We start from the raw sequence: 26,678 nt of genomic DNA, 5'->3' as shown, positions 1-26,678 counted from the left end.
AACTGGTACCCCCACCTCCCTCTATCATGTCTCTATTACTAGTACCATCATGTTAGGGGTTTAGGAATATCAGAGATATGTGGGGAAACTGGTTGAGTTCTTGGACAGACTGAGAATGCATTATTTTCTCACCTAAAAATTCACTATGAAACACAGTGTTAGATTCCACTAATTATTAGATTTCAGTAATGAAAGATGCCTGTATTTTCCCTCCTCCATCAGCAACTTTTCACAAGAAAAAAACAGTATGTATAAACAAAACAATACAAAAAGTATCACTTAAGAAGCCAAAAAGTTTAATTTTATTGAACAAAGAAAGTTCATTCAGGGTTTACACAGATCATAAGAATACTTTAGATTATAACAGCTGAAAGATCAATAGTTGATGGGAAGGAAGGAAGGAAGGAAAGAAGAGAGCAGTTCATATTTTCAATGTAGAAAAAAAAACTAATTGCTACAGATGCCTTGCAAAATTTCCAAAACAAGGTCTAGCCAAGTTTATTGTTTAGAGGATTTTCCTTCTTTTTTCAAGGGATGAGAAGTGAGATTCAATGTGTATACTATTGGTTACAACTAATATAACAGCTTGAGAAAATCGTGAGACAGAAGCATAAATATAAAAAGATTTTAAAATTGTATTATAGGGATACTAACTATAATAAGTGGAAAAGATACATTAAAACCAGCAGTGTGTTACACTAGTTCAAAACAGAACTCATAAGGCAGACCAAAACTGATGCTAGTTAAGGAAAATGGTCTGTTTTTAGGAAGCGTGTCCAGACAGACACGACCACAAAGAAATGGCGGCAGTAACTACGTGGTCCCCTCTTGTTACTCAGTGAGGTGTCAGAGGCGGAGGGACTGCGTGAGCTGCTTAGGCTTTCTCCAAGGATTTGTAGTATTCCATCAGCACAGCCCAGGCCTTGGGGGCCATGAAACCTTCAGGAGGTTTCTGGCCTTCTCGGGCAAGTTTGCGCATGCGTGTTCCTGAAATAAATTCAAAGTCTTCATTGCTGAAAGAGAGAGAAAAAAGAAAACTATTTCACATTTTTTAAAACTTAGTTATAATGAAATTTTAAAGAGCACTTGTGCTCCTTCTGTTCATGTTAGACAAGCTTAATGGAAAAAAGTCTGGATAAAACGAAGAACTTGTGAATACAACCTGATTTCAAATTTGTCATTAAGCAGAAAACACCACACTATCAAAAAACACCCATTTTTAGAACTCCAAAAATACATATATTTTAATTGAAATTTTTACTGAGATCATTGTCGATTCACACGCAGTTGTACGAAATAATACAGCGAGATCCCAAGTGTGCTTCACCCAGTTACCCCCATGGTAACATCCTGCAAAACTATAGTCCAATATCACAGCACGATACTGACACTGATTCAACCCTGTCACTGCCAGGACACAGCATGGAGACAACCCACCAACCTTATTCAGATTTCCCCAGAGTTACCCACACTCATCTCTCTGTGTGTTCATTCAGTTTACTCAATTTTATCACACGTCTGGGTCTGTGTACCCACTACAGCCAAGAATCAGAACAGTTCCAAACCCCCGACACGACGCTCCCTCAGCGCCCTTCTATAGCCACCCCATCTCCTCCCTCCCTCTCTCACCCCCAGCCCCTGCAAGTACTAATTTAGAACCAGGAATTTTTTTTAAAAGAAAAACATAAAATCTAATTTAGCAGCATAGATAGAAAACTTTTTAGGAAGTATCAATCTGAAAGGCTAAATGCATATTGGAACATTAAGAGAAAAACTGGAATTTTTAATATAGCAACAGCAAGTAAGTAGCAATAATCAATGTGATTCTACTGATAAGATACCACAAAGGTAATGTTAGCTCCTCTCACCTTCATACACACAAAACACACAGACGCCCTCAGACCATTAAGCACAGAGCACCTACGGCTGCAACACATATTGTCCACTGATCATTTCAACCTCTTCCCTCAAACAACAGAACCAACTAAACAGCAGAACAGGACGCAGAGAGAGTTCTGGATCACTCAAGTCACCAGACCACAGGCCCTGTCTGCTCCTCGTTACCAGCATCCGTTCCCTCCCCACCTCGCTGTGGAGTCAACCTGGGGATCCAGTGAAACCATGAACTTCCAAGTGGCCCTTGCTTCCACAGGTACACCAGGTGTGTTTTAACTGACGCTCACTCTCAGGAATCTATGTCAAGGAAATAACCAGAGATGCAGACAAACGTTATGCATCAAGATAGCAATCAGAACATTGTTTTATGATAGTAAAATATTGTAAATAACCTAAAGGTTGAAGGTCTAAATAAGTTATGGTTGAGTCCTGAGCAGAATTACATAGTCATTAAAGCATAGTTAAGGAAGGGATAAAATGTTCATGACGTAATCAACAGTAAGTGAAATAATCAGGACACAAAACTTTATATACAATGCCATTGCAATTTTTTTAAAATATTGGGGGGGTGGGGGGAAGGTCATAAAGAAACACACCCAAATGTTGATAGTGGTTATTTCTATGAAGTGGTATCACAGGTGCTTTTAACTTTGTTCATGTTTTCTATACTTTTCTATAATGATGATTTTTATCAATTATCAAAATCAAAAAATATCAAATTACTATCAAAAACAATTTTTATAATGAGTAAAATCTTATTTAAAAAATCTTTATCCAAAGTGACTTTAAAGATTTTATTTATTTTATGTTTTCCCCCCAAAGCCCCAGTGGATAGTTGTATGTCATAGCTGCACATCCTTCTAGTTGCTGTATGCGGGACTCGGCCTCAGGATGAACGGAGAAGTGGTGCCTCGATGCGCACCCGGGATCCGAACCCGGGCCACCAGCATCGCAGCGCGCGCACTTAACCACCAAGCCACAGGGCCGGCCCCAAAGTGACTTTAAATAATTTTAAATAACATAACCTTTAATCCACCTGAACCCTCAGTCATTTGGGGCATCTTCCCTGATGAGAGCAGATAACTGCCTGCTGCTGTAGCACAGGTTCCCCTTCTGGCCCCACAGCGCTCACAACGGTGATAATTCACACCATACGGCAGACACGAGCAGTCAAGAGCAGATCCGAACAGTGGAGGCACCCAGAACACAGTCAACAAATACTTACTGACCAGTGATCGGGTGCTGGATTAGCTTTCTAATTAGGAACTCAATAAATACTTGGTACAATATGAAAGAACAAAGTATTGGCTCAATACAGAACCATTTCATAGTCTTAAACAAGTCACTACTCTTCATCCTCTGGCAAAAAAAGGAGATACCGGGTTTCTGAGTGCGGCGGTTGATTTCAGCTACTTGTACATTCCCTTTGATCTAAATGTGGATTATTCACACCGGACATCTCTCCACGCCCTTCATGGCCTCCTCAAAAATCACCTTCAGATCTGCCTTCTCTCTGACCTTGCTCACCTCTACGCTAGTCAGGGGACCCACCTCCTCCTAACCTGGCTCATCTAGCTATTTATGAGCTCTCGGTTGTCCACTCGACAGAACCGGGCTCCTGACGAAGACAGAAGTATCGTGATTTCCTCATGACCCAGACTATGCACCAGCTGCTGGTCTCTCCTGCTTTTCTGCTTTTCGCCGGCTCTGTGCTCCATGACCTGACGACTCACAGGGCTTACGAACTTTGGACTTCGTCGTCTCCCCACCAGACTCTCCACACGTCTCACACCTGGCCTGCCCCTACGCTTCACCACTACTGCTAGTTCCTAAGATCAGCTTGACTCTGGGCGCCGGATTTAGCTCTACCTCTTAGAGTTGCTGCTGGCCCCAATTCTGGTCTTTCCAACTCCCCAGGGAAGCACCCAGACTGTAACAAATGCTCCACCTCCCGGGGAAACACGTCTAAGTTTTATTCTGAGATGCTATACATACAGGATCTGAATATAAAATAGCGTGACTCATTTAATCAATCACCGTGTTAAGCAGGCAGACAGGCACGTTAGTTCAGGTGTGCACACCCTCCCCTCACCAGTCTGCTGCTCCTCCCATCCCCTCCCTGCACTGCCACAAAGACAGGAGGACACACACACCCCCACTCAATACGTCAACAGGTCTCATCTTCCTAGCTGAGACAGCTTTGAAGTGTCTACGCAAATTTTCAAAGATGATCAAGGAAAGGTTAACAGATATTGCGTAAAAGCAAGACCAATTCAAATAGTTTAAACCTAAGGGTATCTCTCTCTTCTCCCATCTGTTCCATGTGTAAGAAAAGTCAGATCTACTATAATACACCACAGTAGATGTGTGAGGTATGCTATCATCTTTCTCTTACATAAATGACAACTTAAGAGGAGAAAAAGAAACCTATTGTATGTGAAATGGGCCTAGAAAAGAAGCAAGACTATGAGAGGAGAGATTTCCAAAAAATTCAGGAAAGGCTGGGGTTAGAAACATAATTGGTAAATTTATCAACACTAAAACGAAAACTGAGTTTGAGAAGACAGATAAGCTCTCCAAAGAAAAGAAGACTCAGCAAAAGGGAAAGCATTTGTCCGAGGAGGAGGAAGAAAACCAAGAGGATTACATGCAGGTCACGGAAGAAGAGAAATTTCAAAATGTTAAGGCCACAAGGGGGCTAAGGAAGACGACCATGAGGGGGAAAAAAACCCACTGGATTTACAAATCAGAATTTAATCTGGGGCCAGCCCCGTGGCTTAGCGGTTAAGCGCTCACGCTCTGCTACTGGCGGCCCGGGTTGGGATCCCGGGCGCGCACCGACGCACCGCTTCTCCGTCCATGCTGAGGTCGCATCCCACATACAGCAACTAGAAGGATGTGCAACTATGACACACAACTATCTACTGGGGCTTTGGGGGAAAAAAAAAGGAGGAGGATTGGCAATAGATGTTAGTGCAGAGCCGGTCTTCCTCAGCAAAAAGAGGAGGATTAGCATGGATGTTAGCTCAGGGCTGACCTTCCTCCCAAAAAAAAAAGGAATTTAATCTTCTTTAATAGAAGAGTTTCAGCAGATAATGAAGGCAACAGATGGAGTGGTAATGGCAGAGACACAGTGGAGAAAAGATGTGATTTTTTTTTTTTTTTTAAGGAAAAGGGAGGTCTTAGCAAGTGTACAGGCAGAAGAAAATCAACGACAAGAATGAGAAAAGGGGGCCGGCCCCATGGCTGAGCGGTTGAGTGTGCATGCTCCACAGCTGGCAGCCCGGGTTCAGATCCCGGGCGCGCACCGACGCACCGCGTCTCCGGCCATGCTGAGGCCGCGTCCCACACACAGCAACTAGAAGGATGTGCGACTATGACATACAACTATCTACTGGGGCTTTGGGTGGAAAAAAAAAAAAAGGAGGAGGATTGGCAATAGATGTTAGCTCAGAGCCGGTCTTCCTCAGCAAAAAGAGGAGGATTAGCATGGACGTTAGCTCAGGGCTGATCTTCCTCACACACACAAAAAAAGAATAGAATGAGAAAAGGGAGGAGGACGAAAGCCAAGAGCGAAATGGAAGACAGAGAAGAAAGTCTGGAATGAGGAACGCAGGGAGGGACTTGGACAGAGAGAGGGTCAGCAGTGGAGGGAAGAGGAGAGAGGGATGATCTGGAGGTAGAAGAGGACTAGGCAGTCAGCACGAGGTCTCAGCCTTCTCAGTAGGGACATAAGGCTGCCTGCTGAGAGTCACAGGCAGCTGTGCGGGGAGGACTGATAACAGACCCATCAACAGTCAGTCAACTTCATCTCCAGCCAGCGAGGTTCCCACACCTGAGGGCAGGGCTCAGCACAGCCGAGACTGAGAGCAAGTCAAGGGAGTGGAGGGGTCCAGATCTCCTTCCAGTCATATCTAAAAACCCTGTTCCAACCTACTGTCAAATTGGCTAGTTTAGCTGAGAACCATTTGATGCAAGATTGACTGAATGTTTCAGTTCCTTTGGAGGTTCACTTATAAGCTCCCTAAATAAGCTGAGAAAAACGATGACCCTAGAGCTTTCTCTGGCCATGAACATTTTAAATTTTTATTTCAAAAAAGAAAACGTCGTGTCACACGCATAAAGTGCTTGTTCTTGGTGGCAATGACGGATGAGGGAGGAAGCAGCTGCCAGATGACGTGGTCCCGACCTTCTGATTAAAGGAAAAGAGCCAGACCACTGGAAGTCCTTTCTTTCCCAAGAACGCCAAACCGTCTGAAACCCAGAAGTTAGCTTCATTCCTTCAGAAACTGCCTTTTTAACCAGGGTCCCTTGGTACCTCTTTTCCTGGGGCTATTTCGCACTCCATCCGCCCCGCACACCACCAGCGTTTCTTCATCATACGAGATGGAGTTTCTGCTTACACATGGTGGTGGTTCCACTCCACCCCCACTATGGAAAACACATTTCTTTCTCTCTACCTCACACTGGTGCTGTCACATAAGGACTTTATTTCTTATCAGAAGTCAGGTGCAAGGACTTGACACAGGAGTCACTACCTGTAATCAAATCATATTTTTCACAATTCATCTTTAATTGGACATCATTTTACAGAAGTAATTAAATCAAGTAAAAACAGACACGTTTGGGGAATGATCTAAAATTAGCTCTGAACTTTACCTGGGAGTAATCAGGAACCTGCCAGGAGCAGGAAACGCTGCTAAGGAAAGGACCCTAGACTCTCACTACAAAGCAAGCCTACTAGGCCATCTAGTAGGCCTACTCACCCAATCTCCCATGGCACCTGAAGAAAGAGACACAAATACGTTTGGTTTCTCCTCCTGCTGAAAACACTTGGTCATAGATTCTTATAATCCACAGCTCTCAAAAGAAACAAAGGGGAAGGAGTTAGAAGGGCGGGAGGGGGAGAAGTGCACCATCCGGCAAGTTCTGAGGGACCTGTGGGACCAGCCAGTTGTCCCACACGGACACACTCACTCCACGTGGCCAGCATCTTGACTCACTCTGGAGAACAAGGACTCCTGGCCACCTGTTGAAGATTCTAATCTTCACAACCATCTACTGTCCCTCAGCCCACACACGTGGCGATCAGAGCCCCCGCACAAGCTGTGCATACGGACTAGCACTGGGGTCAGCAGATGGCCCTTCAAGCGTATCTTCTGGAGGTTCGTATTCAATTAGACCAGCTTTTTAAGAATGCCAACTAGACGATACACGATCAGAGAGCAAAGGGGAGTTTATGTTCTGAAAAAACTAAAAATAATGGTGGTAACTTATAAGCGAAATCTAATGAACTATTTTGGGTCTAGCGAACTTCTCATACAACTTGAAAGAAGCTTATATAATATAGTGTACATAAAAACACTTAAGAATTCTTAGGAATAAGGTACAAAAATCATCTCTTCAAAACTGGATAAACAGGTATTTATGGTTTTCTTTCTAGGAATTAAAAAGCATTAGTTTGCAACATATGTGACAAATTTAACAATTTTTATTTCCAAACCAAAGACCAATTGAAATACAGGAAAAACTTAATTATCTAGAACCTAATTAACCCAAATCCTTAATTCATCGTGTTTTCCTCCCAGCACCCTGATCTTATAAATGAAAGTTTGAGAACAGTTTCTATCATTCAGTCAAATAATGGCTTGCCAGATTTCCTGAAGGGTACTGCAGAGTCAACTCAATTTTCTTTCCCATAAAGGGTCATGAAATCTATAATATACCACCATGTAGAAGAACAGAATTTTTTGTTAGTTTTTTTTTTGAGGTATAATTGACATATAACACCATATTTGTTTCAGGTGTACAATATAATTATTCAATATTTATATATATTGCAAACGATCACCACAATAAGTCTAGTTAATATCCATCACCATACACAGTTGCCTCTGGCAACCACCAATTTGTTTTCTGTATCTATGAGCTTGAGAACAGGGGTTTTTAATTGACTGCCAATGGACAGGTTTTAAAAGGATCCGTAAATATCTTGATGGGGAAAATTTGGGGCTTCTGTGCTTTTCACTGGGAGAGGGTACATCCCTTTTCATCTGCTTCTGAAAGAAGCCTCTGATTACTTAAGAATGGATCCCAATTTTCAGCAAGCTAACCCCCGAAGCACCCGGATGCCCAGCATCCACATAAAACTGTCTGGGAAGACACATGGCCGAGCTCTGTTCGTATGGAGACTCCCCCCGCAGACCGCCCTGGACGATTCCAAGCAGCACACCGGTGTCCTTGGGGGCTGCCTCCTGCATAAGGCCTGCAACCACAGACAGAAACAACACATTCCAAAGGGCAGCCCTAACAGCCTCAGTATCCACGAGTTCACCAGAAAATCAAGTGAACCCAAGTACCGAATTCTAGATGACAAGGACATTGCTCTAGCTATATTAAACAATTTCTTTCATACTTGTCACCAGGATTTCTTTGTTTTGTTACTCGCTTTCTCCTTTTGAGACACATGACTATCCTCATTTATTTAGAAACCAGGACTTCTAGTACCCTCAAAATGTCTAGATCAGCTCCAAATATGAAAGCAAAAAGAAGCCTCTGGAGTGAAAAAAAAAGCCTATTTTTGACTTGTGAATAATGATGAAATAATTAAGAAGAGCATAAGGTGCCCAAATATGCCAACATTGTTACAAACCACTGATTCTCAACAGAGGTGATCTTGCCAGCTTACTCCCCCTCCCCAGAGCAAACACCCTACGATGCACAGGGCGGCCCCCACAATAAGAATTATCTGGCCCCAAGTGCCAAAGTTGAGAAAGCCTGCTAACTGGCATGTTGTTAAGCAACAGTCTGATTTGATATCGTTAGAAAAAGTAAATCCTACTCCTACCCCAAAAGGGCAGAAAACATAAGAAAAATGAGAAGATCCCAAAGTCACAAGAAAGGAGACAAGTAGATAGAAGGAAAAAAAAAAATGAAGACATGGGACATATGACTTGTGGCTATTTCCTCCTGGAACTCTTGACAGTGAGCGAGACCAGCTCTACAGCCTGATGGGAGATCAACAGCGCAGCATCTGGAGGTGCAGTTAGAGAAACTGCACCCCATGTTTGCAGGGGAAAGGGGGGAAGAGGTTGTACTAGGTGGGAGGGCAGACGCTACCTGCCACAGCGACACCCAGGGACACCAGAGGGCCGCAGAAGCCTCCCCAGCCAGTCCTGTTCCGCAGCGCAGAGGGAGCCTTCACAAGCTCCGCCACTCAACCCTGGCTGCACCACAAGCATCGGGACTCCCGGCACCAAGGATAGCACCAGAACTACAACAAGGAGCCGCCGGAATGGGTGCAGAGAACTTGTAACAGCACCGAAAGGTTCTAATGAAGAGTAAATAAAGAAAAAGTAGGAAACAAAACTCTACATTACATGTTAAATAAATAACTACTGTGTTAAATCAAAGTAGAGAAAAAGCGCAAAAGCAGAGCACACGAAAAAATGGGTGGTGGCATGAGAGTTATTCTTCTCCTTTTAAATACTTTCATAATTTAAAAAAAAACATGTTTTTATTGGTTGACCACTGGGGGAACTCATTCCATTCATCTCTTATTCACCCAAGAATGCACCAAATTTGGGGTACCCCTGTACCCACCAAGCAGGAGCTCTCCAGGCACAAAGGTGTAAAGAGCGAGCACATGACTAGGCCCGGCTTCCTCCCCCAGGCTGGAGGACTAGGAGCACCCTGCACTCTCTGCTGGGGGACCAGACCACTGACCTAAGCACAAGGGAAGCACCTCCCCGAGAGCTGTCTCCTCCGCTCCTTCTACTTCTCCCGTGCTGATGGGTGTGTCCACTCACCCCCAGGAGTAGCAGAGCTGGTCTCGGGCTTCGAGAGAGAGAAAGAAGCAGCAGACCTTTGGCTCACTTTGAGTCAAGGCCACCTCGGCAACAAAAAAATAAATCTTCCACGTCATCTATTCTAGCGCACTCGAGTCTAACTGGGGCCTCATGTGGCCGGTTACTGCTCAATGCCTGTCCCTCCCTCCCTCCTTCTCTTTCAGAGGTCATGACAGATTAAAAGGAGGACATGGGTACTGCTGGGGTTTATAATGAAAACACCACAATATCTCCTTAAGATGGCCCTTCTATGATTCCTAGTATTAATCATCAAAGAAAAAAATTACTTCTAGAAAACATTCGCTTCTCGCTTCTCTAAAATGTTTTCAAAAGAGGGGTCTAAGAAAGCAGGAAGACAAATAATGTACATTTCCATATCGTCTATTTCATTACCAATCAAAGGAAGTTTGCCATAAAAATCAGAAAGAAAAGGATCATCATCTATTGGTAGATAACTCTTAAGGGAGTAAAATACAGAAAATCCTTTGTTTAGGAACTGTTTTATGAAATGGAAAATCAGGATCAGAATCCTGCCATCAGAACACTTTCAGAATCAAAATATTTTTCCTATTATAGAAAACTTGAAGTTTACCTCGCATACAATAATGATGCTGTTAGAAACACAATCCCTACACTAATTCCATCGCACTTCCACACCTACCAGTTTTTTGCATTAAAAACTCTGCCCGCCACCTCTGGAATCCCAGAGGGGAATACTGAACTAAAATGTTTTGTGGTGGTGGTTGTTGATCGTTTGGAAATATGGGGGGGGGGGGATACTAGATTTACATATTTAGTAAGAAAAAAAATCAGCTTTCATTTAATATAGCAATTACACTTTAAGTCCTAATGACTGTGCCTCCTACAGATGTTCTGAGTGGATCCCTTTCTTCCAATCACAACCTCCCAGACCTGAGCCACCACTAACTGCCGCCTGCACTAACACACCCCTTCACACTGACCTCCCCTCCCATCTTCCTCTTTTCTATACTGCTGGGTCATTTCTATACTTGGATGTGCCATGTAGATAGTTTCAAACTTGTCTTTGTTTTTATAACTCTGCAGGTACAGCTATGTTGTAACTGCATCTGGTAATTCCGGTAGTGAAGTACCTGTAGGTCTGCTTCTGTGGACTGTAGTGTCCATTTCTTCTCGCTCTGGTGCTCTGTCTCCTCTAATACTTGATCACTCTCAACTGACACTGCTCATCGAGCTTGTATAATTATCTGCAGGACTAGGCTGAGGCCCAGGACAAAGGTGTAATGCCCCAGGGAGAGGCTGCTTCTGCCCAATACCTAGAGGCAGGCCTGATCAAGCGCCACCTGAAACTAATTCCTCGGGTTGAGGACTTTTTGGTTGTTTTGTCTTGTTACCACCCAGGTAATGCGAGTTGGCCCATCCGAGCAGTTCTGAGCTTCTAAAGCTACGGCTCAGCGCCCGGCTCCGGCTCCGTCTCCGGGGTAGGGGAATGCTTCGGTTCACTTCCAGCTCCCCTCACACTTACGGTGGGAGGGAGGCCCAGCTGAATGAGTGTCTCCTGCTGGACTCCCCCCTGGGTCAGGACCACGAAAATCCACACTCAAGTCTGCCGGGTCCACCAGGACAAACACAGCTTCGGCGCTCAGCTTACCTGAAGTTCCAGCCTTCACTTAAGAGTCTGGCCTCACAGTTATCATCATCTTGTCAGGGCCACAATACTATAAAAATGTTTCCTTTTATCCAGCAGTTTTAGTTAATTTCTTGGGAGAATCATCTGTATAATGTAACTTGCCCAATTACCAAAAACCTGAACTTCCTCATATCTAATGCACACTGTAACAACATTATCTTTTAAAAATCTATTCCAGGTCCTACCTTTCGAAGAACTGGTCCCTGTCTGTCTCATCAACCTCCTTTCACTCTCTGCTCTACCCTATCCTGGCCTTCTTTCCAAACCCTCTATGCTTCTTCTCACCTCAGGACCTTTGCACGTGCTCATCCCTTTGTCGAGAATGCTATTACCTCCTTCTTTACCAAGGGAATGCCTACTTATCTTTTGGAGCTCAGCCCAAATGTCACTTGCTCCAGGAACCCATCCCTGATAACTGAGACTTGGCAGACAAGTGCTGGCAGAGTTTCTCGCAAGTCTTCTGCAAAGCACTCACCACCCTTAATTTACTGTGCTGTGAGTGGTTTACTGTCTGTCTGCTTCTCTAGAACGTAAGTCCCATGAGGGCAACGATAATATCTGCCTGTTGACAACTACAGTGCCCACACCTAGCAATGGCATGTACATAGTAGACTCAATAAACAGCTAATAAATGAATAAAGCATAGCAAAGCCAGAAAGTTTTGTACTAATTTCAATGTAACATGTTGACTTAATATGAGATATATATAAAATACAATATATACTTTGATTTTCAAAAATATACATACTAGTACATCCCTAATTATGATTCAAATGTATAGTAAAACAAAGAAGACAATACAATAGATTTTAAATTAGATCTTATCTATTAACAGTCATGCAGTAACTCCCCACAAATAACATATGTGCAAAATCTACAAACACAGGACAAGACTCATTGGTAAATTCAGTCAATCACAGTCAGACTTCTACAAGTTTTCAGAAGAAACATCAAAATTAATAAAAACAAAGCATTTTATGAATTAATGGAAACTTGAATAGAAATACATACATATTACAAAGATTACGCAGCAAGAAAGGGAAAGAAAAGAATTCACACAAGAAATATTTCAGTGGTCAGCATGACAAGGCTCAGATGTGAAGAGTGAAGTGAACGAACAAACGACTTCAAGATTCTATATAATGGGGGCCGGCCCCGTGGCTTAGCGGTTGAGTGTGCGCGCTCCGCTGCTGGCAGCCCGGGTTCGGGTCCCGGGTGTGCGCCGACGCACCGCTTCTCCGGCCATGCTGGGGCTGCGTCCCACATGCAGCGACTAGAGGGATGTGCAACGGTGACATACAGCTGTCTGCTGGGGCTTTGGGGGTAAAAAAATAAATAAATAAAAATTTAAAAAAAAAAAAAAGATTCTATATAATGGGAAGAAAAAGCAACTAAGGAAGTTTAGGATTTGGCGATATATGAGGAGAAAGGTAAAGCTGGTTCTGGGCATTTTAAGTGATATCAAGGACTCTAAGCAGAAATGCCCATTAGTGCAGCAGACAGAATTCTAAGACGGCTCCACAGTGTCACTACCATGATATGTCCTCATATGGCAAAAGGGATTTTGCAGATGCAATTAGTTACTGGTCAACTGACCTAAAAGAGTGGAATTATCTGAGTGGGTCTGACCTAATTACTCATGCCCTTTTAAAAGCAAAGAATTTTCTCAGGGAGATCCGAAGCAGGAGAGGGATTCGCCACGAGGGAGGTTCTACTGCTGAGACGGAGGGGCCCACAAGGAAGGACCTAAAAGTGGTTTCTAGGAGCAGAGAGCAACACTCAGCCAACAGCCAGTGAGAAGACGGGACCTCAGTACTACAACCGTAAGGAACTGAATTCTGCCAACAACAAGGGTCATTTTGGAAGTAGATTCTTTCCAGAGCCCTCAGATAAGAGCCCAGCCTGGCCAGAGAATCCAGGCTAGCTCACCTCGACTTCTGACCTACAGAACTGCAACGTAATACATGAGTACTCTTTTAAGCCACTCAACTTGTGGTAATGTGTTAGGCAGCAATAGAACGCTAACACCATTAGCAACTTGGAAACACTGAAGTACAGCTGAAGAGTCACCACACAGAAACCATGAGGATAGACATGCTTTCCTGTGGAAAGTATATAAAGGAAGAGAATATTTGGAAAAGCTTTGAAGGATGCCTACAACTAGAATGTTTTTAAAAAAAAATGACACTAATAGTACATGATTTAAGGTATACTCCAGCATTAAAAATATGAAAGAAACACTCTATTGATAACGTGAAATAACCAGACAGCAGACATTTATGCCCACCTGTCCCGTCATCACCCATCTCCACAAGACACTCTCACTCCTGTGCACTCTCTCTTTGCTGAATTGCTATTTCAATAATCTGAACCATAATTTTGCATTTATCTACCCAAATACAAAGATTTACTGCAAAAAGGATAAAAAATTACAAATAATATAACTGAGTTATCTCTGAAAGTTGTGTTTGCAATATCTGAAAGAATGTGCTTTAATCTTGGAGTCCTAAACCTAAGTTTCCTGGAGTCACTAGTAGAGCTAATATGAACCCACTTAACTTTCTAAGTGTAAACAGATGACTTTTATCATAACTCCTATCAATACTAGCTTGCCTGATATCTTCATGAAGTTTGTTTCATTCTCTCTAAGCCTTGTCTTACACTGGTATTTAATCAAATCAAAAGCTACAAAATCATTAATTACATAAAAGCTGGCATTGAATAACATCCATTAATCAAACATAAGACAACCTCATATGTGCATAATTAATAACTGTTTTCTCACTACATCAAAGACTATCGCCTTTCCACAAAATTTTAATAACTTTCCAACATATTCCCATCAACTTAATTATATCTGAACACAAATATAAAAAATTGGGAAACGAGGCAGTTTTAAAGCTTCCCAAGTGACAATTTATTAAGATTTGGTAACTCAAAAAAATTCCAAGAAAATGAGCCACTTATGCAACTAATACAGAATTCATCATCGGAAAATCTTATGAGAACTGATGTAATTATTTAGCTTTTGAATGATTAAAAGAGAGACTTAAAGCAATGCTACACACACTTAAAACATGAAAGTTATCAAGGGCTTCGCAGCACATCAGTGAACCACATACAGATGGTCGCAGGGTCCTGCGTGGGATTAAGTCAGCTGATGGTGCAAAGAGACCACAGAAATGAAACATGTCGGCATAAGACGTACAAAACAACGCTCCACTCTTCGGTTTTGTTTCCTTAACTCATCAAAATGGAAACTCACCTAAGTTTTACGTATTTGGCCACCAGCAGAATGATTCTACTTCTCTCTCCTCACTCTACGACCGAGGAACCATCACTTTCTGAACAAGACTGTCATAACACCGTGTACACAAACTACACAAATAAACTGCACGCTGGGTGAGAAGCAGAGGTAGCTGCCCAGCACGCCCTCTTGGACACTGCATGCCTGACATGTCTGTAGGAAGGCAGTGCTGTCCCCCTCAGTGTTCTCAGCTGGGGAGCTTCCAAAGGAACTGCCACGCGCAGGCCTCCCCGGGACTGAGTCTACCAGAGTCTCTGATGGTGGCCCTGCGCTCATTTCAACCACAAAGGACAGGACTGTATTTGAATCTTTTCTACTTTCCCTAATATTTAACTTATATTTTCAGTTTTCAATCACCTTTTGTGGTAATATAGTTCAAAATTTACTATAACCTCTTTTTCTTCAGATTCTTTTATTAAAGCTTCTAAGGCATCCCTTTGCTAGAAAAAGTCCATTTACAACTCTTAGCACACCACCATTTTTTTTTTTTTTTAGTGAGGAAGATTGGCCCTGAGCTAAGATCCGTTGCCAATCTTCTTCTCTTTGCTTGAGGAAGATGTTCCCTCAGCTAACATCTGTGCCCATCTTCCTCTACTTTGTATGTGGGCTCTACATAGCATGGCTTGATGAGCGGTGCGCAAGTCCGCACCCAAGACCCGAACCTGCGAACCCGGGCCATCAAATCAGAGCGCGCAAACTTAACCTCTACACTACAGGGCCAGCCCCAGCACACCACTTTTACAGCTGCATTGTTTTTAGATAGTGAAATTGTAGTGTGTGTATGTACAAGTATATACACATACAAATATATACACACCCTTACATATTTTTAGGCAAAGAAACTAAAAACCCCTATGATTTAGAACTATTTCTAGATGTTGGCAAACTCTGATTTTGTACAAGGGTGAAAATGTTCTGGGTTGTTGCAAATTGTTCTCATGGTATGGTTCCATACTGGAGTCTGGGCCACATTTTAGATCTTTATAGTCTAGAACCGCTCCTGTCTTGAACCCCACACCCAGGCCACACGGAACAGTCCTTTCACACTCACCCGCACCAGTTATATGAGCCTCTTCTGCTCATTCACTCTCATAAGATTTTCCTGTATTTTAGCTACAGTTCATGGCTCAGAAAAGCCTGTTCTCATCTAAAATTGTGCATTTTCTCCAGAACTATTTACCCCATAAAACAAGAAGCCAACACGTCTCTCAAACTCTACTGTTAATACCAGTATTTCTGTATCCAGGCAACCTGGCATTTATCTCAAAACAATTCAATGACACCAAACTTCATGTCCCTTTTAGAAACAAGAGACTGTTTTAATTTTTAAAAGGTTTCTCTTTCTCTCCTGTGCCCACCATTACAAAACGGGCCACACCAACGAGGACACAGGCTGTGTGAGCATTACCCCTAGCACCAAGTCAACTATAAAGTACCACGGAAAAGAGGAGGAGCGCTCTCAGATGAAAGTGATTAGTACCTGTACACTGATAAAACATAAATAAAAAATAATTACCTGCTCTACCTGCTGAACAAGAATTGTAATCGTATTAAAAAAGCAGGTGTGTTAAATAAGTGCTAATCAACAAAACCACAGGCACCTCCTGCGACGTGAACATCACCGGGTTCCACCAATGGTGGAAACAACCACAGGTTTTAAGCAGAAGGGAATCGCCGTGTCCACTGCCATCACCCTAGAGACGAGGGAACAAGGCCAGAGACGACACAGGACTCTTGAGTCACACGGCAAGGAGGGGCCTAGAACCCCCACTGCCACTCCAGACTTAGAGCGTACTGCCCAGTGCTATTATCTACAGACGGGAGTTAATACAAGTTGTCAGTCAAAGGCGACAGATGGATGCTCAGTACTACCAATAATCCGTACTAGAAGCTCGTTAGCCTTTGTCTCTCCCAGGATCTTGGGAGAAGGAAGGTGCACTCTCCGTGGTCAGGGCACGGGCTCTGGAGCCAGAGTGCTCAAGTTCAACTGCTGGGCTGCCATTTACTGGCTTTGTGACCTTACACAAGTTATCTGACCTTTGTAAGCCCCAGCTTACTACTCATCGATAAAATGGGGATAATACAGCACCTTCCTCATAGGATTGTTGTGGGGAGTAATTAATTTAACACCTGTAAAGCAATTAGCACAGGGCATGTCACACAGTGATTGCACAAACACTGGTTAAACTCTCTCTCACGACACAGATGCCCTGGGCTCACCTGAGTAACCATCACTAAGTCCCTGGACTACTCCTACATGCTCAGGAAGATACAGTAGATATGCAGATGCAAAAATGTCAACACAGCCCTTAAATACTTCACAAAACTCTTAAAATCACGAACCATGAAACCAGCTTCAATTTTTATTTCTACTCCTAACTTCTGGAATATTGAGAAATTACTTTCCTTGGTCTGCTTTTCTCTGAAATGGGTACACCAAGCTTGTCATCAGTCAAGTTGCTATAAAGAGGAGACAGTACAGTAAAGCTCTGTGAGCAGCTCGGAGCACAAGGCGTCGCACCAACGTGTGCACGGGACGCACGACTTACTGCTCAGAGTCATAGTAGTCCATACGCTTCTTCTTCTTGTTGTAGGCTGCAACTCGGAAGGGAACTATTTCCAAAGTGATCAGGCCAGGGGCCATCGTCAGCACTTTGGCGCCATGAGTTGGCTCGTAAAGATCCTTCCCTGTTTCCGGATGAGGCATGCCAGCAGGGTCTCGTCCAACAATGTAAAAATTGGCTCCTGCAACCATCCGTGCTCTGCAATGCCACTGGACCTAGAATAAAGGTTGTCATATCAGATAATTATGCTTTATGACCAGGACTTAGGAGTAGTAAGTGGATAATAAATGCACACAGGTTTTATACAATCAATACCTATCAAGTAGTAAGTGGATAATAAATGCACACAGGTTTTATACAATTAATACCTATCAGTAGAAATCTCAACAACTTTAAATGTATCATCTTGAGAAGCCAGAAACAAAAACCCCTCCCACCCCACAAAAATCTAAAAGTATAAATGTGTATGAATGTTGTGTATATGTATTTTTATATATATATACACACACACACACACACATATATATGTGTGTGTGTGTGAGGAAGATTAGCCCTGAGCTAACATCTGTTGCCAATTGTCCTCTTTTTGCTGAGGAATATTGGCCCTGAGCTAACATCTGTGCCCATCCTCCTCCACTTTATATGGGACGTTGCCACAGAATGGCTTGATAAATGGTGCGTAGGTCTGTGCCCAAGATCCGAACCTGTGAACCCTGGGCTGCCAAAGTGGAGCACACGAGCTTAACCACCAGGCCAGCCCCTACTTTTTTACTTATAAGAGATATGTAAATGTACATGTCTCCACATGTATGATTTTACACAACTACTGGATGTCATTTATACCTAGTTCAAAGTCTAATCAACGAGATTAGAAGTCAGGCTAGTGGTTGATCCTTCGAGGGAAGGTAACTGGAAGGGGCTTCTGGGATAATGGTAACGCTCTGTTTCTTTTTTTTTTTGGCAGCTTTACTGAGTATAATTGACAAAATTGTATATATTTAAAGTGTACAACATGATTTGATATATGTATACATTGTGAAATATTTACCACAATCAAGTTAATTAACACATCCATCACCTCACATGGTTGCCTCTGTGTGGGGGTGTGGGGGTGGGGGGGTGAGAACACTGAAGATCTCCTCTCAGCAAATTTCAAGTAAACGGTACAGTATTACTAACTAGAGTCACCAGGCTGCACATTAGATCCTCAGAACGTATTCCTCTTATAACTGCAAGTTTGCATCCTTTGACCAACTTTGGAAATAAGAGCTTATACCTAATCTACTTTGAGCTTGTTCTAGGGTCCCTGGTAATGTTCCGTTTCCTGATCCAGAATTCGGATGCTGGCAATTAGAGTGTGCTCACTGTAAAAGTTCATTGAGCTGTATGTACACTTATAATTTATGCAGTTTTCACTATAGTTCTCTATTTGTCCTATGTCTCAATTTTCCCTATTTCTTTTAATAGATTAAAAAAACTACTGGATGAAAATGATTTAAATTGTATGAATACTTACATAAACCGGTTCTGAGAAAATCATGTAGCTAAGTGACTACTACCCAAGATACTAGGTAAGAATAAAACAGGGTGTAGGTTGTTGACTAAACAGCCATGCTGCACCCAACACTAGCTTTGAAGCCTATATTTTCACATTAAGACTTAACATTGAAAAACAAAAATTAGTCCAACACCTAGAACTGTGGAACTTTAAAAGTTAAAGTGACTGTAAGAGATCACTCTCATTAAAATCTGAAGAAAGTGGACCCCCAAAGGTTTACTTGGCCAGTAAGGCTAGGAGTAAGCCCAGGTCTAGCAATCCAGCCTTAGCCCCCTTTCAGTGTGAGGCCCCACTACTCAGTGGTTTACAAAACCATCTCTGCTCTACACGAAGATAAGGTACAAATGAAGACCACTGCACATCGTTTTCATTTTCGCTCTCTCGATAGTCCCTTACACTGGGTACTTATATTTTTATCAAGAGACTTTAGAAACTGCAATAGCATTAGGGCAGTCCCATACCCCACACTCAAATTGGTCACCCTAAGGAGTTTCAGCTTTTTTAGTTGTTTCTACTGGTATTTACCTCTGTATTTCCAAAAGCACACATATATTGCTGTGTCTTGACTGTTTAACCTTAGATATTTTATAATACAGACATTATTTCCACAGTATTTATATTTCCTACTGTAAAAGACGATGTTTGGCTCTTACCCCACTCTCCTCATTCCCTACCCCATTTACCAAATAAATACAGTGATAAACATTTTTGGTGAAATCAACATCCATCTGTAAAATGGGAATTGCTATGGTATTTATCTCATAAAATTTTTAAGAAAAATTAATATATGAACCATGTGAGGCCTTAGAATAGTACCTGGCACAGAGTAAATACACAATATGTGTTAGCCATTATTATCTTTATTTTATATCCCTCCTTGTACAATTGTTTTTCTAAGAGTTAATAATTGCCTTGATTTTTTTTCCACTCCCTCAGTTTTCCATATACCTGTTTCTATGTACCTTGTACGATGCTTCTTCCTGAGCACACAGTTTAATACAGTTCCCAGCCCCCCTTGCAGTGTGCCCAAGAGGCTGAGCTCCGCCAAACAAATGAGAGCCAAAGTGATGTGTGCCACTTTCAAATGCAGACTATTAAAAAGCCTCCCCAGCACTATCCTAGTTCTCTCCCCATTTGCCAGCTGAATAGAGAAAACCCAAGGTCCTACCTGTTTCTACTACAGCATTACCACTGCTTGCATTGAGCTGCAATAGCTCTATACGAACAAGACAGCAAAGCATGATGCTAACAGACCTTTGTTCTCCACATACGCCACCTCTTCCTCTACTCACCCTCAGATTCAGCTCTCTGAAAATTCTGCTCATCCCCCTCTGCTCCTTCACCGTAGATGCACAGGAGACTTTTCCAAGTCCAGACTCAGAATTTTTATCAAGGGGTCAGTCAGGATTTTACCATCAATTAACCACTTTGCAACTCCACTTAAATGAAAAGTCTTTTCTGCCTCATGCAAATTAGCTGCTGCTTACACAGAGTTAAATTAAAAAGGCAGTCTAAGTTCTCTGAATTTAGGTGAACTTACTTTTCTCATTAAATATTTATGTCTAGTAGCTTAAATCATTCAAGTACCAAAGGGTCAGTGCGAGTGTACGGCTTAATTTTAACACGTAAGGAAGCTCAGGTCGTTCAGTCCAACCCCTTCTCTCTTTTAAAACAAGAGAGGAAACTGAAGTCCAGAAAAATTAGCACCTTATAGGGTCACAAAGCATATTGGTGGCAGTGGCCAGTTCTAATTTTGTTTTGTAAAAATACCAGAAAATTAAATTACCTCTTAGACTTCTCTAGAGGTTATATGAGTAACTTTAATGTCAACACATCAAACATTGGGGGTGGGGGTGGGGGGTCAAGATGCTCCTGCAGGTGACCCAAATGATTTCAATTTACATTTAGTGAATGGTTTCCCTGTGAGAATGCATTTAAAACTGTAAGAGATGGGAAATAAGCAAATCACATGTAACTCTTCCAGGAATGCCTGGTGTGAGTCAACTTATAACCTACTGAAAAGGTCACATGCTTTAATCAAGAGAACGCAAGTCAGCCCACCGCCACTGCGGCATCTGGTTAAGAAGAGGCTTTAGACTCAGGCTGTCCAAGACTGGAATCCTGGCTTTGTCCCTTACTGACTGAACGCCCGTAGGCAATTTCTTTATATTAGCTTCAATTTTCTAATTTATAAAAATGAAAATGATAATGCTTAACACCTAAGATTGACAGGAGATTTGAAGCACTCGGGGACAGCAGCTGGCCCTCAATGAAGGACAGTCACAACGCTGCTGCTGTTACTATCCTTCTCTGAAAGATTCCCTGACAATCCCAGTTGAATGAGTTGCTTCCTAACCATTATTTCCAAAGAAAATTCATTCACTCTCTGAAAAAGATGACATGCTGCCTAGAAGGTGGTTGCCAGAAGCCCAGTAAGGGCTGCCTGTTTCTCTCTCCAGCAGACTGAGATCAAGATGTTTTATTTATCTTTTTCTTGTTTTTATTAGTGGAAGATTCCCCCTGAGCTAACATCTGTGCCAATCTTCTTCTATTTTGTATGTGGGACTCTTGCCACAGCACTGCTTGAGGAGCCGTGTGTAGGTCCACGTCCGGGATCCGAACTTGTGAACCCCGGGCCGCCGAAGCAGAGCAGGTGAACTTAACCACTACACCACCGGGCTGGCCCCATTATTTATCTTTTTATGCCTGGTGCCTAGCGTAATATCTGGAATACTGAATGCATACTGAAGAAGGAATACAAGACAATGCCTAAAGGTTTTCTACAAAGCCTTCTAAGAATCTATAAATGGCCAACCTAACAACAAATGACTTATTTTCTGCGTTACTTGCATCTATGTATCAAATAACAAATAGCTTTGCTACTTTTTTTCTGATTATAAAAGTAATTTAATTCATATGTGACAAACAGTGCTGGCTGCCTACACAACCACTGATTTCTCTTTGCCCTCATCTCCCTATTCCTTGATGATAGAAACCTCACTCTAGAAGATGAAAATGCCAGGTCCCTGCCATACGGCTATACAGCCACATGGCCACACAGCCACGCCACCAAATGGCGATACCACCACACAGCATCTGGGCAATAATGGCACCTCTGGGGAAGTCTCCCGGAAGGTTTCTGAAAAACTCTTCCTCCCTGATAAAATTCTCAACTCTCATTTATCTGAAAATGTCTTTACTTCACCTTTATTTTTGCTTGAATATAGAATTCTAGATTAACAGGCTTATTTTTACTTTGTTTTTTGCTTTTTTTCTCTTAAAGATGTGACTCCATTGCTTCTATTCATCGTGCTCCTGAGAAGTCAGCCATTGTTCCTGTTATTTCCCTCTTCCCGTCTCCCTCCCCACCACCCTGCTTTGTTGGTTCCTCTATATCATTAATTGTCAGCAGATTGACTATTACGTGCCTAAGTCTGGTTTTCTTTGCATTTATTCTAAGAGTCAGTGGGCTTCTTAAAAATCTGGGTCTGGATAGGTTGATGTTTTTCACCAATTTCAGAAAACTTTCAACCATCATTTTTTCAAAACCTTTTTCTGTCACATTCTCTCTCCCCTCCTCTCAGAACTCTAATTATACGTTAGATGGCATGACACTGTGCACAAGTCACTGAGGCTCTGCTCATTTTTTCCCCATCTCTATTCTTTTTCCAAATAATTTCTATTGATCTGAGTTTTAGCTCACTGACCTTTTCTTCTGCCAACTCGTCTGCTTTTAAGTCCATTCAATAAATGTTTTCATTTCAGATACTATACTTTAGTCCTTGAATTTCCATTTGATTCTTCTTTTTTTTTTTTTTTTTTAAAGATTTTATTTATTTTATTTTTTCCCCCCAAAGCCCCAGTGGATAGTTGTGTGTCGTAGCTGCACATCCTTCTAGTTGCTGCATGTGGGACTCGGCCTCAGGATGAACGGAGAAGTGGTGCCTCGATGCGCACCCGGGATCCGAACCCGGGCCGCCAGCATCGCAGCGCGCGCACTTAACCACCAAGCCACAGGGCCGGCCCTGATTCTTCTTTTTATAGTTTCCATTTTTCTGAGATTCCTCATCTATAAGAACATATTTCCCTTTAAAAAGCTTTAATGCTCTTATTTCCTAATTCCAACATCAGCATCATCTCAAGGTGTTTCTAGCGACAGTTTTTATTCAGGTTATAAATCACACTTTCCTTCTTCTTCATATTTTCAATAATTTCTTATTGTATGTTGGACTTGTGGATGATTTGTCTTAAGGAGCCTGAATTGTGGCTCCACACCAATGTGAGTATCACACACTGTGCACTGCTCTGGCAGCAAGCAGGTTCCCAATGCCCTGACCCACTCTGAGCAGCAGGCTCTCGGCTTCAGCTAGCCGATTAAATACTGTTAATACCAGTATTTCTGTATCCAGGCAACCTGTCATTTATCTCAAAACAATTCAATGACACCAAACTTCATGTCCCTTTTAGAAACAAGAGACTGTTTTAATTTTTAAAAGGTTTCTCTTTCTCTCCTGTGCCCACCAGCTCTGGGCCTTGCTGGTGGGAAGATCTGACAAAGACTCTCTCCTAGATCTAACCCTGGTCAGGCTCCTCTCAGCCCTCCAGGCCTTGACCTTCAGTGTCCATCCTTGTAGGGCCTGTACCGCCCAGCTGTAGAAAAATCTTGCAAAGTCAGTTTAGCGAGAACTCCCCATCCTCCATATCTGATCATTCCTACCAACCACTAAGTGATATTTGTTAGGGCTGGGCTGCTTTCACAAGAATCCTGCTAGATCCAGAATCATCCCTTGCCTGTTATTTCTGATCTTTCCTCCTAGTAATTTTCTACCCACTGACACCCCCACTCTGCTCCCTGGCTGTAAGTCCCCACTTGTCCATGCCGTGTTCAGAACCCAGCCCAGTGCTACCCTGAGGTCTCTTTCCCTCCTGCAGCAGTTCCTGCACTAAAATCTGTTTTCACCGCAGTAACTACTATCCAGCTCTGGTTTTCTCTGACAGATCACAGTAAGTTACCTGGCCTCTCTGAGCTTCAGTAATGCATCTGTAAAATGGGAATAAACCTATCTCATGAGGTTACACAACGTACACAGAGAATCTGCACGGTGTGTGACAGACACATATGCAGGCACTCAAAGAGTGGTTATTTTCATTGCCTTTTTATTATTTACTTTCATATCCTTTATATTAGCTGTATATATTATGAAACACCAAGGGGCATTCCCAGTCAGAGGATGCACACTCCCACATGAAGTCTGTTGGGAGCAGGTCGTCCCGGGCTCTCTGCCATAACCAAAATCCCAGGACTTCACGCAGACTGACAAGCAGACTTGAGGTGTGGGCAGCTCCCTTGATGTCAAGACAGGACCCCAGGGATGTTGAGAACTTGCAGCAAAGTAGTTGGTTACTGTTTTTAAAGTAGTTGATATTAATCAGCACGTACTGTCAGGAGCGAGGCAATGTGTTCCACGATTTACATCATCTCATTCACTCCTCACAACACAAAAACATAGGCAGATACTGCTAACACCATGAGGCAGGTATCATAAGAATACAGACGATACAAAGAGTACCACACCCACAACTCTGGGCTGTAACAATCAAAAAGTAAGTGTGAGAGATACCACCTCTGATGAATGTCAGCCAGGGCCATCCTAACTCACTATTTCAGAACTCCTACAGGATACTTTAAGAATTTACTTCCAGTCTGTTTTCAAAAAATATGTGCCACATATTTAAAAAGTATTTTAATATTAATAAGACTGAAAACATTCTGTGGAGGTTTTGGTACACAGCTCTGGAGCCAAACTTTCTATAGGCTATGTGACCTGGAACAAGTTTTTTAACCTCTCTACCTCAGTTTCCTCATCTGTAAATTGAGAATAACAGCAGCATCTACCCTCTTAGTGTTGTTCTGAGGATCAGTTTAGCTAATATGTGTAAAGCACTTGGAATACTGCCTGGAAATACAGTAAGAGCTCAGTAACAATGGGCTATTATTACATTCTATTTCTCAATCATTGTAAACAGTCTCAATCACTGTAAATGATAACAACTCATGGACTTTCTCCACCTCCTCTTCAGTGAAACTCATTCAATAAAATGTTTCTGAGGTTGCTTAAGAAATAGTAAAAGTATTACAAAACACTCAACTAAATAGTCAAGGCTAAAGAGCAAAAATGGCTACAATGACAAAGATAATAAGCATAGGTGAGGAAATCCACTGCTGATGGGAGCGTAAAATGGTTCAGCCACACTGGCAGACTGAGGGAAAGCTGAACACACACTCCCCACCACCCAACAGTTCTGTTCCCAGGTTCACAACCAACAGAAATGTCCATGCAAAGGCATGCACTTAAGTCTTCCTAACAGCACTGTTCGCAACAGCCAAACACTGGAAAGGGCCCAAACGTCCATCGAGTCTTGGGGGTAGTCACACAGTGGGACATTCCACAGGACTGCGAATGACCAGCCTACAACTCACTACACACAACAACAAGGGTGAGTTTCAGAAACACAATGTGAAGTGAAAGAAGCCAGACACAGAGTCTCTCCAGCAGGATTTCAGTTACAAGAGTATGAGGACCGGCTGGACTGGACGCTGTGACGTGGCGCCCAGGTCCCCTCGGGAAGGAAGCATTACCCCCCGGCTTCCAGGGGTGCAGCAGGCACACACCCAGCAGCTGTCAGCCCTCTTTAGAAACTGCCTCTGCAGAAAAGAGCAGCCGTGCCCAAAGTCATGTCCCCTCCCTGGGCAGCCAATCCCTGGTCAACACGGGGGCACGAATGTCTACTTCTTGTGCAACTTGGAGCATCTCTGAAGGCCTTTCCAGAACTCCACATGGGGTCAGCTGAGGCTTCCACTCAGATTGAATCACGGCTCAACTTCTCCCGCTGCCCAGTCTCACTCCCTTCCTTTCTCTTCTCTTCCAGAAGCACTACTCCCAAGAGCAATCTGTAGTGAATTTCCTGAGCCCTAATCTTGCTCTCAGAGTCTGCTTTCCAGAGTATCCAAACTTCAACACAAACAAACTGGATCCATGATGTGAGAAGTGAGGATGGTGATGGCAGCTAATGGGGGTGGACAGGCAATGAACAGGCGCAGGAAGGAGAGCTTCTGGGGTGCTGGGAACAATCTTTTTCTTAAAGTCTGGATGCTGGTTGTATGACCCCAAATTCATTTACCTGTCCACCTAAGAAATGTGTACTTTTTCCTAGGTACACTATACTTCAACATGAAGTTAAAAGAAAATAAGACAAATTAGAAAATGACCAGAATGGGACAGAACCTTAAAGAACATTTAGTCCCACCTCCTTGTGCACCCCTTAAATAACCACTTACTATGCACTTAAACATAGCCCAGAAGTCTAACGGAGATCCCACCCAGCTGGCAGCAAACCAGGCCCAGAATCGTGCTGGCCTCCCCAACGACAGTCTCGTACTGTGTCTCCCAGACCACGCTCTTGTGGCAGCAACAGGAGTGGAATCTGAGGCCAGGGAGGGGCCTGCTGCAGCCAGCGCACCTCACCTTGCAAGGAGGAAGCCTCCACGGTGAGCCAAAATGCATGCACCCCAGAGGGACCTGTAGGTACCTTCACCTTTCAATCTTCCTTAAGAAACACACCTGGCTCTGAAATCAGAAGCCTTAAAAATATTTCTAATACAGACAAAACAGCATACTTAACCCTTTGTGGTGTTCTCCCAAGGAAGGATTTTCTCTTTTATGACAGCTGGCTGTTTTTGTTATTTATTTATCCCTTCATTCCCACTTTTTTTTTTTTTTATTCATTTATTTATTTGGTGAGGAAGATCAGCCCTGAGCTAACATCCATGCTAATC

General features: G+C 42.8%; 1 protein-coding gene across 2 annotated transcripts in view; it reads right to left on the bottom strand.

Annotated features, from left to right (window-relative positions):
• Positions 1 to 279: 279 nt before the first annotated feature.
• Positions 280 to 26,678, bottom strand: part of PAPSS1 (3'-phosphoadenosine 5'-phosphosulfate synthase 1) — an 86,270-nt gene continuing 59,871 nt past the window's right edge. For both annotated transcript variants that reach the window (XM_087437759.1, XM_087437760.1), the window contains 2 exons: positions 17,269 to 17,498; positions 280 to 1,013 (listed from right to left, as the gene is read on the bottom strand). In XM_087437759.1, the coding sequence (XP_087293885.1) occupies positions 875 to 1,013; positions 17,269 to 17,498 (369 nt within the window). In that variant the 3' untranslated portion in view covers positions 280 to 874. The remainder of the gene's footprint in view (positions 1,014 to 17,268; positions 17,499 to 26,678) is intronic.

This window comes from Ceratotherium simum, chromosome 12 (assembly GCF_057802395.1).
Source record: "Ceratotherium simum simum isolate JZ-2026a chromosome 12, ASM5780239v1, whole genome shotgun sequence".
Lineage (NCBI taxonomy): Eukaryota > Metazoa > Chordata > Mammalia > Perissodactyla > Rhinocerotidae > Ceratotherium > Ceratotherium simum.
This window is presented reverse-complemented; position numbering and strand designations above follow the sequence as displayed.